The sequence below is a fragment of the Sapajus apella genome, unplaced genomic scaffold, assembly GCF_009761245.1.
Source record: "Sapajus apella isolate SASKATOON/1434 unplaced genomic scaffold, GSC_monkey_1.0 scaffold16, whole genome shotgun sequence".
In the NCBI taxonomy this organism is placed as follows: Eukaryota; Metazoa; Chordata; class Mammalia; order Primates; family Cebidae; genus Sapajus; species Sapajus apella.
In genome coordinates, this window is record NW_022436956.1 from 24,590,843 (window position 1) to 24,602,947 (window position 12,105).

Here is a 12,105-nt window from a genome sequence, read left to right on the forward strand (position 1 = left end):
CCAATCTCATAAAGATACAAGGATCCTAGAGACTATTATGAACACCCCTATGCACACAAACTAGACAACCTAAACACACAGACCAAAAGAACAGAATAGAGGACTGAGGAATAAAGCCGTACATTTAGAAAATCTGATATTTGACTAAGTCAACAAAAATAAACAACGAGGAAAGAACTCCCTATTCAATCAATGGTGCTGGATAGCTGGCTGTTACCTGCAGAAGAATGAAACTAGACCCCTACCTATCACTGTATACAAAATTTAACTCAAAATAGATTACTTAAATGTAAGACCTAAAACTGCAAAAATCCTAGAAGAAAACCTCAGAAATGCTCTCCTGGAAACTGGCGCTTGCGAAGAATTTTTATAACAAAGTCCTCAAAAGCAACAGCAACAAAAACAAAAATTGACAAGTGGGACCTAATTAAAGAGCCTCGGCACATTAAAAGAAACTATCAACAAAGTAAACACCCTACAAAATGGGAGAAAATATTCACAAACTATGCATCCAACAAAGGTCTAATATCTAGAATCTATAGGGAACTTAAATCAATAAGCAAAAAACAAATAACCTCATTAAAAAGTGGGCAGAGGTCTGGGCACGGTGGCTCACACCTGTAATCCTAGCACGTGGGGAGGCCAAGTCAGGCAGATCATAAGGTCAGGATTTCAAGACCAGCCTGGCCAACATGGTGAAACCCCATCTCTACTAAAAATACAAAACAAATAGCCAGCTATTTGTTTTATGTACCTGTAATCCCAGCTACTCAGGAGGCTGAGGCAGAAGAATTGCTTTAACACAGGAGGCAAAGGTTGCAGTGAGCCGAGATCACTCCACTGCACTCCAGCCTGGGCAACAGAGTGAGACTCCATCTCGGGAAAAAAAAAAGTGGGCAGTAGTCAGGCATAGTGGCTTATACCTGTAATCCTAGCACTGGAGAGGCCAAGGTGGGCAGATTGCTTGAGGTCAGGAGTTCCAGACCAGCCTGGCCAACATGGTGAAACCCTGTCTCTACCAAAAATACAAAATTTAGCTGGGCTTGGTGGTGGGTACCTCTAATCCCAGCTACTCAGGAGGCTGAAGCAGGAGAATTGCTTGAACCTGGGAGGCAGAGGTTGCAGTAAGCCAAGATCGCACCATTGCACTCCAGCCTGAGCAATAGAGCAAGACTCTGTATCAAAAAAAAAAAAAAAACAACAACAACAACAAAGTAAACACCCCACATAATGAGAGAAAATATTCACAAACTATGCATCCAACAAATGTCTAATATCCAGAATCTCTAGGGAACTTAAACAGATCAACAACTAAAAAACAAATAACCTCATTAAAAAGTGGGCAGAGGTCAAGCGTGGTGCTCACTCCTGTAATCCCAGCACTTTGGGAGACCGAAGTGGGCAGATTACTTGAAGTCAGGAGGTCAAGACCACCCTAGCCAACATGGCAAAACACTGTCTCTACTAAAAATACAAAAATTAGCTGGGCATGGTGGTGCACCCTTGTAATTCAAGCTACTCAGGAGACTGAGGCACAAGAATCACTTGAATTCAGGACACAGAGGTTGCAGTGAGCTGAAATTGCACCACTTTACTCCAGCCTGGGTGACTGTGAGAATTTGTCTCAAAATAAATAAATAAATATTTAAAAAAGAAGACATACAAGTGGCCAACAAACATGAAACACGACAAAATACTCCACTTTGCAAATCAAAACCACAATGAGATACCATCTTGCACCAGTCATAAAGAATATCATTAAAAAGTCGGGGTTGTCAGCGCTCCAGCTGGGGCCTTACAACGGCCTGCTTAAAAAAAAAAAATTTAAAAATTAAAAAAAAAAAAAAAAAAGAATATCATTAAAAAGTCAAAAAATTACACATGTTGGCAAGGCTGCAGAGAAATGGAAACACTTATACAGTGCTGGTGGGAATGTAAATTAGTTAAGCCACTGCAAAAAGCAGTTTGGAGATTTCTCAAAGAATGGAACTAGCATTCAACCAAGCAATCCCATTACTGGGTACATACCCAGGAGAAAACAAATCATTCTACCAAAAGACACATGCTCTTGTATGTTTACCTCAGCGCTATTCATAATAGCAAAGATATGGAATCAATCTGGGTGCCCGTCAATAGAGGACTGGATAAAGAAAATATAGTACATATATACCACAGAATATGCAGCCAAAAAAAAAAGGACAAAACTATGTCCTTTCCAGCAACAAGAATACAACTCAAGGCCATTATCCTAAGCAAATTAACACAGAACCAGAAAAGCAAAGTAGTTCTCACTTTTAAGTGTGAGCCAAATACTGGGTCCTATGTACATAAAGTTGGGAACAGTAGATACTGGGGACTACCAGAAGGGGAAAGGAGAGGGACAAGGATGAAAAACTATCTATTGGTTATTATGTATACTACCTGGGTGACAGGATTATTCATACCCCAGACTTCAGCAACACAGGATACATCCATTTAAAAAACCTGCACATGTACTCGCTGAATTTAAAAAAAAATTGGAAAAAAAAAAAAAAAAAAAAAAAGACATGAACAGACACCACTCAAAAGAAGACACAGACAGCTGGGTATGGTGGCTCACGCCTGATACCCCAGCACTTTGGGAGGCCAAGGCGGGTAGATCACGAGGTCAAGAGATCGAGACCATCCTGGCTAACATGGTAAAACCCTATCTCTACTAAAAATACAAAAAATTATCCAGGCATGGTGGCAAGCGCCTGTAGTCCCAGCTACTCAGGAGACAGAGTCGGGAGAATCACTTGAACCCGGGAGGCAGAGGTTGTGGTGAGGCAAGATTGCACTTGAGCCTGGGTGACGGAGTGAGACTAGGTCTCAAAAACAAAAAAGAAACAGACATAAAAGCGGCCAATAAACCTATGAAAAAATGTTCAACATCACTAATCACCAGAGAAATGCAAATCAAAACCACAATGAGATACACATCTTGACTTCAAGACAGGTTTGAGTCTTAGCCCTCTCACTTGCTGCATGCATAACCAGGGAAAATTAATTTCCATGAGACTCAGTTTCTTCAACTATCAAAGAGAGACTAAAAGAAAAAATCTACTTCATTTAACATATGCGGGAATGTAGCATACACTCAAATTCTAGTTGTTATAATTAGTTTAAAACTAGCAAAAAAAAAAAAAGTAGATTTAGATATTCAAGGCTGGGCATGGTGGCTCACACACGTAATCCCAGCTACTCAGGAGACAGAATCAGGAGGATCACTGAAGCCCAGAAGGTCAAGGCTGCAGTAAGCTGTGATTGTACCACTGCACTCCAGCCTGGGTGACAGAGGGAGACCCTGTCTCAAAAAAAAAAAAAAAAAAAAAAAGATATTCAGCAAATATTATTGAGTGCCAACTCTGAACAAAGCCTACTCCATAAGGTTACCTAACAGTCTTTCAAAAACAAGTAATCTAATAAGAGAGAGGTCCAGTCTCTCTAAAAAGGAAAACTGTTATAAGCATTAACAAAGAGAGGTAGATTTAATACATCATGGGAAAACGGAAGAAAGAGAAATTAACTGTGATCTAGAAATGGTTTTATAAGTGTAATGTGAACTATGCCTTGAAAGAAGCCTAGTCAGATATGTTCCTTGAGCCTTATTCCAGACTAGTGGTTCTCAAACTTGAACATGCATCAAAATCACACACACGCTGTTAAAACACGCAATGCTGGGCCTATCCCAAACTTCGTGACTCAGTGAGTCTGGGGCAGGGGCGGCAGGCAGGGGAGAAGTGTCTGAAAATCTGTATTTACCAGGTGACACTCATGCTAGTAGTCAAGGAAACCCTCTTTGAGAACTCCTATCCTAGGCACGCAGTGCTTGAACAAAACTGACAGGTGATGTACAGGGTACGCCTGAGGAAGTGTAAAAGGGCAGTTGCAGGAACACCGGATTTGCACATGTAGTTAAGGCATATGGTCAGAAGTCTAAAAATGAAAACTTTCTAAACAAAGCACTTTCTAGGATAAGTTACCTTTCCTAGGAAGGCGAGCTGACATTCAAGATATTTAACTACCCTCTGTGCTATCACACTTTTTTCTCTCGACCTGGTATCTTTTAACTGTACTCCCTACCATCAGCTTTGCATCACACACGTAAACAGTAAGGTAAAGAGGCCTAATCTTACAGCAGATTGATTTCTGGCCACGAGTTATTTAAGTGTACAAAGAACAGAACAGTGTCACTCTATTATTCTTTATAAATAAGAATATAACACTAACACATCCTAAATGTTAACATTTTACCTAGCATGCCATAGGTTAAACTTCTTCAAAAAAAAATTTGAAACCTAACAGTTTTACTTACGCATTTTAAGAAATGTTTCATACTCACCAAAGCCATCAATATCTAGATTATTTTCAACCACAACATCTAGGAGAGAATCACCAACTTTTCCTTTGGTTGTTAATGTTTCACCATCACGGTTTACAAAGTGGACTGTTATTTTATCTTCTGAGCTGGAAAAGAAAGCAGTCCTTTAGTATTTTTAGTAATTTCAAAACATAATGTAAAATAATTAGTTTAAAAGCCTATAAAGCCTCCAGAGTAGATGGGACTACAGGTGCCCAGCACCACACCTGGATAATTTTTTTATTTTTATTTTTTGTAGTGACAGAGTGTCACTATGTTGCTCAACTGGTCTCAAATCTTAGCCTCAAGCAGTCCTCTCAACTTGGCCTCCTTAAACTCTGGGATTACAGGCCTGAGCCACCATGCCTAGCCGAAAGTATTTTCTTTTCTTTCCAAAATTTATTTGAGAAGAAGGCATAACACATCTACCCACCTACCAGGTAATAAAAGACATTTGGCAATTATTATCACTCATGAAGTCTATTTTACTCTCATAAAAGCTGGTGCAGGGGCTTGCGCCTGTATTCCCAGTACTTTGAGAAGCTGACGTGGGAAGATTATTTGAGATCAGCCTGGGCAACATAGCAAGATCCCACCTTTACAAAAAATAAAATAATTAGCCTGGTGTAGTAATACGACCTGCAGGCCCAGCTAATTGGGAGGCTGAGATGGGAGGATCCCTTCAACCCAGGAGGAAGAGAAGGCTGCAGTAGAATATGACTGCACCACTGCACTCCAGCCTGGCCAACAGGGCGAAACCTGTCTCTACTAAAAATACAAAAATTACCTGGGCATCGTGGTACATGCCCATAATTCCAGCTATTCAGGAGGCTGAGGCAGGAGAATTGCTTGAACCCAGAAGGCGGAGGTTGTAGTGAGCCAAGATCACACCACTGCACTCCAGCCTAGGGGGTAGAGTGAAACTCTGTCTCCAAAAAAAAAAAAAAAAAAGAAAGAAAAAGCAAATCATTCTGCTCTTAATAGGGCGACTGCTGTGCAAGTGCTACATAGAATACTATCGCTGAGAAAAGTTGTTTAATAGTTTTCTGTGTATTTGACATCTCATCAGTCCACATTATATACTTACAAATCGAAGGGACTAGAAAAAGTTTTTTATTTGTTTGAATCTGTAAGATAAATACTTCCCTACATGTTTTATAAGATAGTTTGTTAGCTATCAGCTAGCAGACTTAAATTTCTTTCACTTCTCACAAACATCCCTCCAAAACTTGAGAAAAGACATTATACTAGCAATTAGATCCTTATTCCTCCACTATTGTTCATTTTAATTTTAACCTCACATTTAAAAAGATTCTCAACTTAAAATAATGAGTTGTTATTCTTACTACTACCAATAGATGGCAAGAGCCCATCAGCTACATCTTCAAGTAAAACTCAGAATTAAATAATTTCAGAGCCATAACTATCTTGAAAATTATCAAGTCCAGTGATCCCATTTCACAAATGAGACAACTGAAGCCCTCCCTAATATTACAACACTAGAAAAAACCAGGATTCTATTAATTAAAACTCATCAAAATGTTGTGTGTATGTACGGGAATGTTCCTCAAAAGGGCCTGTGCTCTCCAACTTTTTTTCACAGCCAAAAATGCTTTAAAACTAGTATTCCCACACATTATTCGTGATTTTCAACAAGATAACTGCCATTTTTTCAAAGTAGAATGGCTGAGAATGAAAATACCCAGGAAGCAGAAAGACCACTCTAGAGGTTATCAAAAGACCACAAACTAAGCAAGGACAGAGAACACAGTGACTTAATAGACATCCAGGAGGTAGACCAAATTTTAGTGACCATCTACATAAGATAAACTGAAAAGGGAGGAAGAAAAACACTGGGATTTCCAGCTCACGCAATTAGGTGGTACCATTTAACCTAGGTTTAAGACAGGAAGCAAGGAGGGGTGAACCGGCCCAGGTCGGAAACGGAGCAGGTCAAAACTCCCGTGCTGATCAGTAGTGGGATCGCGCCTGTGAATAGCAACTGCACTCCAACCTGGGCAACATAGCAAGACCCCGTCTCTAAATAAATAAATAAATAAGACAGGAAGCAAAGGAGCTTTGGGGAAGATGGAAATAAGTTCAAGCTTAGACCTGCTTAATTCAACAGTGAAAAAGCTAGATAAGAATGTCCAAAAGCCAGATGGAAATATGGGTATGGGTCTGAGCCCAGCAGAGAAGTCTAGAGATTTGACATCAATGAAAGCCTGGTAGCTAAAGCTACAGGAAGCACATTAGAAAGAATTCCATCATTTATAAACACTACCGAAAGCCAGAGTTTTTAGTGTTGCTGTTCTTCTGAAGCACTCTACAGCTAAGCTTACAGCAAAGGAATTTGAAATCTCTTTTACAACAGCCCCGTCTTCTATAAAATCAGGACATTATAGTTCTGACAATGCATGCAAAATACGTAACACAGAGTAGACTTCAACAAACACTGATTAATAACGTTTATTTAAAGACCAAGCCCTTTTGCTAAGAAGCCCAACCTGCTGGTCTGTATTAAAGGCGTACAGCCTTACAAAATAACTGCCAAGTAAGAATATTAATAGGTTTACCAAAGAATAGGAGAGGAACTGGAAATGAGAGAAAAAGGTAATTCTTCAGTTGAAAGAGTATGGAACCTAGGAGTCGGAAGCTGTAGATATTAGGCTGGGCACGGGTGTTCATGCCTGTAATCTCAATACTTAGGAAGGCTGAGGCAGGCAGATCACTTGAGGCCAGGAGTTTGAGACCAGGCTGGCCAACATGGTGAAACGTTATCTCTACCAAAACAGTGTGCAAGTGTGGTAGCATGCACCTGTAATCCCAGCAATTCAGGCGGCTGAGGCACGAGAATCGCTTGAACCTAGGAGGCAGAGGTTGCAGTGAGCCATGATGGCACCACTGCACTCGGGTGAAGGGTGCACCAAAACCTCCAAAATCACCACTGAAGAACTCACCCATTAACCAAACACCACCTGTGCCCCAAAAACTACTAAAAAAAAATTTTTTTTGGAAGAAAGCAGCTTTATTGAGACAGCAGCACTGTTATAACTCCCTTTTTTTTTAAATTGCATTTTAGGTTTTGGGGTACATGTGAAGAACATGCAAGATTGTTGCATAGGTACACACATGGCAGTGTGATTTGCTGCCTTCTTCCCTTCACCTGTATCTGGCATTTCTCAACCTGCTATCTCTCCCCAACTCCCCACCCCCCGCAACTACTGAAATTTTAAAAACAAATAGAAATTAAAATTTTTTTCAAAAATCAACAAAACTTCTTGAGTTCTAGTCCTAGTTTTGCCAACTAATTAATATGAAATTTTTATTCCCATTTATCTATCCTCCCTACCTCATAGAATTGTCTTAAGAGTCATGTGAAATAATGCACATGAAAGCTCTTTGTAACCTAAATCACCGCAAAATATAAATTATTGTGTCGCGGTATTTTAGAGTAAAAGGTTTTTCCGACTCTGAATTACTGATAGCTTATTGAGTTGTTAAACTTCAAAGAACTAGTTTCTAGGACTGCTCTGTCTGTCCATAAGAACTCTGTGCCATAACAAAGGTGTTCTCCACATACCTGCAATGTCCAATACAATGTCCAATACCCACATGTGGCTACCGAGTACTTGAAATGTAGCTAGTGTAACTGGGAGATTGAACCTTTAATTTTATTTACCTTTAATTATCTTAAATATCAATAGCCATATGTGATTAGTAGCTACCGTACTGGACAGCACAAGTCCCATTAACACAGTAAGAACTGGAAAATCTAGTAGTAGCTCCAAAGTCTGTAAGAGGAATTATAAGACCACGATTAGAAATTGTACCAATTTAAGAGGGCAGCAGGATTATGAGGAAGTAGATGTGTTCCCCTTTAAGACAACCTGACATATCCAAATCCGAACAAATCTGAGAGAGACAACTCCCAATTACTACAAAAACATTCGTGTTCCATTATACCAGTTACAAAAGTATGTTCAATATCTGTCCCAAGGTATACAATTGTCCAAAACTCATCTATTGTATAATAGAAAGCAAGGCACCCGCACAGGCCAAAGGCAGGGAAATGCAGAGGAAACAGGAACAAATATATCTGGCTTACCTTCTCCCTGATTTCCCCCAAAGTTCACGCAACAAAAATGTATGGCGTACCCCTTAGATAACGGGATTCGTGGGGAAACGATGACTGAAAGTCCTAGGCCCTGCTCTCAGGGACCTTCTCAAGAAGAAACTAGAAAAAGCAGCATACAAATCCAACACACACTTCCACTAGCTCTTGATTCCTGCTACCCCACATCATGGGGTCAAAGAGCTGTTGACAGATATGCATTATATAAATCTCCACCATGTTGCTAGACTCTGAAATTATGTGTAAATTTCATCTGTAATATATCTAAGGAGTGTCTCTGAAAAACAAATATGCCCGAGAACCTAAAACTTCAACACATTTGGGAGAAATTGGTCCCATCTTGCAATATTTAATACAAAACTCTCTTAACAATGTGAGCCTACGAGGCGGCCCGCGGCGGCAGCTGCTGCTGCTGCCACCGCTACCAGGTGACATCTACAGAACCCTCACTATGTGCCAGGCACAAGACTACCTGTATCGCTGTATTAACTCATCTATCCTTCAATTAACCGTAGGAGGTTTAAACTGTTATTATCTTCAAATGGGGAAACTGGGTTCCTAAGGGCTGACGACGTTAGACACGTCAGACAATCCCTACCAAAGCTAAGTTTCAAGTCCTGGCAGGCTACTTCAACGGAGGGGCTTTCAGCACTTGAGGAACTAGCAAAAGGCCTACAGGGCAGCAGAGGTATGGGCTCGATGTATTCTACCTAAACACTCCCTGACAAAGATCTGGGACCAGGGTGTCCTCCCACGGCAGGGCAAGGCCCTGAAAGAAACTGCTAGCAGGAGTGTCAGGCCAGGACAGCAGCAGGGAGCCTGTCACGAAGGTCACTACCAGTTGCAGGCAGAGCAAAGGTCAGATCCCAAACAAATCAAAAGGAGAACGAACAGCCGCAAACTGCCGGCTTTCCTGAGGGCACTGGAGGCGCTGGGAAAGGAAGCTGGGCGTCCAGGGTGGGTCCCCGATTTCCCCCGGGAGTGGCTGGTGCAGGAAGGAGCTTTGTGGTGAGACGGAAGGGAGGCAGCGACGCCACCGAGCAGCGAGACTGAGCCGCAAGGGCACCCCAAAGGAGAGGGGAGAGAGGCAGGCCTCCGGGGTGTGGGCCCGGCGCGCAGGCGCCCAGGACAGGCGGTGGAACCGGAGACCCTGCCCAGCGAGCCAGGCACTACCCACCGGGACCCCGGCTCTTGCCCGCGATCGCACCTGCACGGCGCCCTACCTGCTCTGCGCCCGCGCTGACACGCTCAGTGGACGGCTCGCCCCAGAGCTCCCCCGAGGCGCCCGGCTCCTCAGGAGGCCGCCCGCAACAGCGCGGGACCCAGCGTGGTGCAGCCACCGGCCTGCAGGGCCGCCGAGGACCGCGGAAGCGGCGCTCAGGAGCCGGGCGCCCCCAGCGGCGGCCATCGCCCGCGGTCCGGAACTGCGGAAAGCGACGCTAACTGCGCGCTGAGGCCGAGAGAGTCTCCGAGAGGCGGGGACCGCAGCTCCGGCGCTGACTCCTGAGGGCCGCGGCGAGGGGCGAGGGGCGCTGGGCTGGAGTGGCAGAGAGGCCCTGCCGCGAAGATCTCGCCGAGTCCCCGCGTGCCTTCCGGGTGACCTATAAAGACACTGGCGGACAGAGTGCGGCCCCGCCCCGTTCGCCCACGCCGCCCGGGCGCACGGGGCGGGGCCAGCGCAGGGAACTTTTACCTACCCTCCAGGTTCGGTCGTAAGCTGGATGCTTTTTTTAACGCCTGGAGTTGCCATGCAGACACAAAAAAATTTAAAAGATAGCTGGACGTCTAGCGGAAACCGGTTAGCTAGACCACTGTATTCTGTTCCGCATCCCCCCATCCCCCACCCGTTAAAAAAACTGGGAAATTGTGTCATCTAGGAGTCAAATTAGAGCAAAAGTGAATTCTGCGCACTGTAAAACAAGGACAGTGGGAAATTTTGGAAAATCTCAGAATGCTATTATACAAAGAAATAATTATGACTATAAAATTGTAAATGACAATAATGAATAGGCTTGGGGCTGCTGCAGAGGACAGGTGGCTGTCCTAGACTTTGGCAAATAAACGCTGGCTGAGTACATGAAACCCATGAGCCTGAACAGGAAACTTTGTGATGAGCTGAGATTTCTAAAAGACTTTTACAAAACCCAGGAAGATAAACTTCAAAATACACCTTATCATGGTTAATATGTTGAGGGAAATGCATGGGCTTTAAGGTCAGAAATAGAGATATTCCAATCCAAGGTCTACTACTTCAGAGATCTGAGACCTTGGAAAAATTATTCTCTTAGAGGATCAGAGTTTCCATAACTCTAAACACAGATAAGATGTCCCAGCCTTCAGGGCCATTCTGAGGATTAAACTAACACGCAAAACACACAGTGCGTCACAAACTAGAAAGGCTACTTTCTGGGTCTTCCTCTATCAGGGTACTCATAAAGAGGCTAAAGGCCAAAGACAAGGGGTTAGTGCAGATATGCTAAACACAATCAGATACCTTTTTTTTTTTCCAACATGGAGTCTCTATTGCCCGGGCTACAGTGCAGTGGCATGATCTCGGGTCACTGCAACCTCAGCCTCCCAGGTTCAAATGATTCTCCTGCCTCAGCCTCCCGAGTAGCTGGGACTACAGGTGTGCACCACCACGCCCCACTAATTTTTGAATACTCAGAACAAGAAAGTACAGACCTGAGTAAAGTCTCTCCAGAAAGTGTATGGTGCTTTCTTGAACCCAGTGGCAGAGGAGAAGGCAATGGCTCCTAATTTCTCCAAATTTTTGGATGAAGAGAAAGTCTTTCAAGCTGCGAAGGGTGCAGCAAACCTTGACAAGTAATCCTGAAAAGGAGGTTGTAAAAGAACAGTTAACTTTTTTAAAAAAATCAAATCAAACCTCCAAGGTCGGATGAATTAGTTGTAGGAAGAGAATTGGAAAGAAAAAAAAAATTGTAGATGTTCCCTCTTCTCTCAGCCCTCCTATAGCAAATACAATTTCAACTCCATTAAGGTACTTTATAGCTTTCTGCTTTGTAGAGCAGTTCTTTGTATACATAGAATAGTTGTTTATATATTCATCTTAATAACTCGTACAGCACCAGCTACAGGGCCTTGAACATGTCAAGGGTCCAATAAATATTTGTGAATAAATTAATGTTACATAATTTCCATTAATCATCAGAATTATTTAAGCATGTATATGAAGATTAAAGAAAGAAAAAAATGTGCTCCAGGTTTTCAAAGGTGAATGAGGGGTAATGCCAAAAATTGTAAATATCAATAGTCAGCAGAATTCCAGAAGGAATTTGTAAACATGGTCATGAATACGGATAAAGCAACATGGAATTACTAATGACGTGCTTTTGCTTATCAGTTTGCTTATATATTACCTTGTCTATAAAACTCCCACCCCTCCATCTCTTTTTTTTCTTTTCTTTTTTTTCCTTAGAGATGGGGTTTTCTCATGTTCCCAGGCTGGTTAAGCAATCTGCCCATCTCAGCCTTCTAAAGTGCCGGGACTACAAGCGTGGGCCACCGTGCCCAGCCCATCTTTTACTCCTTTCAAAATCCATTCATTGTTCGAAGACTTTTGTCTTAG

The 12,105-nt window shown here is 42.6% G+C and overlaps 1 protein-coding gene across 1 annotated transcript in view; it reads right to left on the bottom strand.

Moving 5' to 3' along the window:
* Window positions 1-10,110, bottom strand: part of FDX1 (ferredoxin 1) — a 42,611-nt gene extending 32,501 nt beyond the window's left edge. Inside the window, exons 1-2 of the mRNA XM_032285642.1 lie at window positions 9,740-10,110; window positions 4,364-4,488 (exon numbers count right to left, since the gene is read on the bottom strand). Coding sequence (XP_032141533.1) covers window positions 4,364-4,488; window positions 9,740-9,924 — 310 coding nt within the window. The 5' untranslated portion in view covers window positions 9,925-10,110. The remainder of the gene's footprint in view (window positions 1-4,363; window positions 4,489-9,739) is intronic.
* Window positions 10,111-12,105: the final 1,995 nt, after the last annotated feature.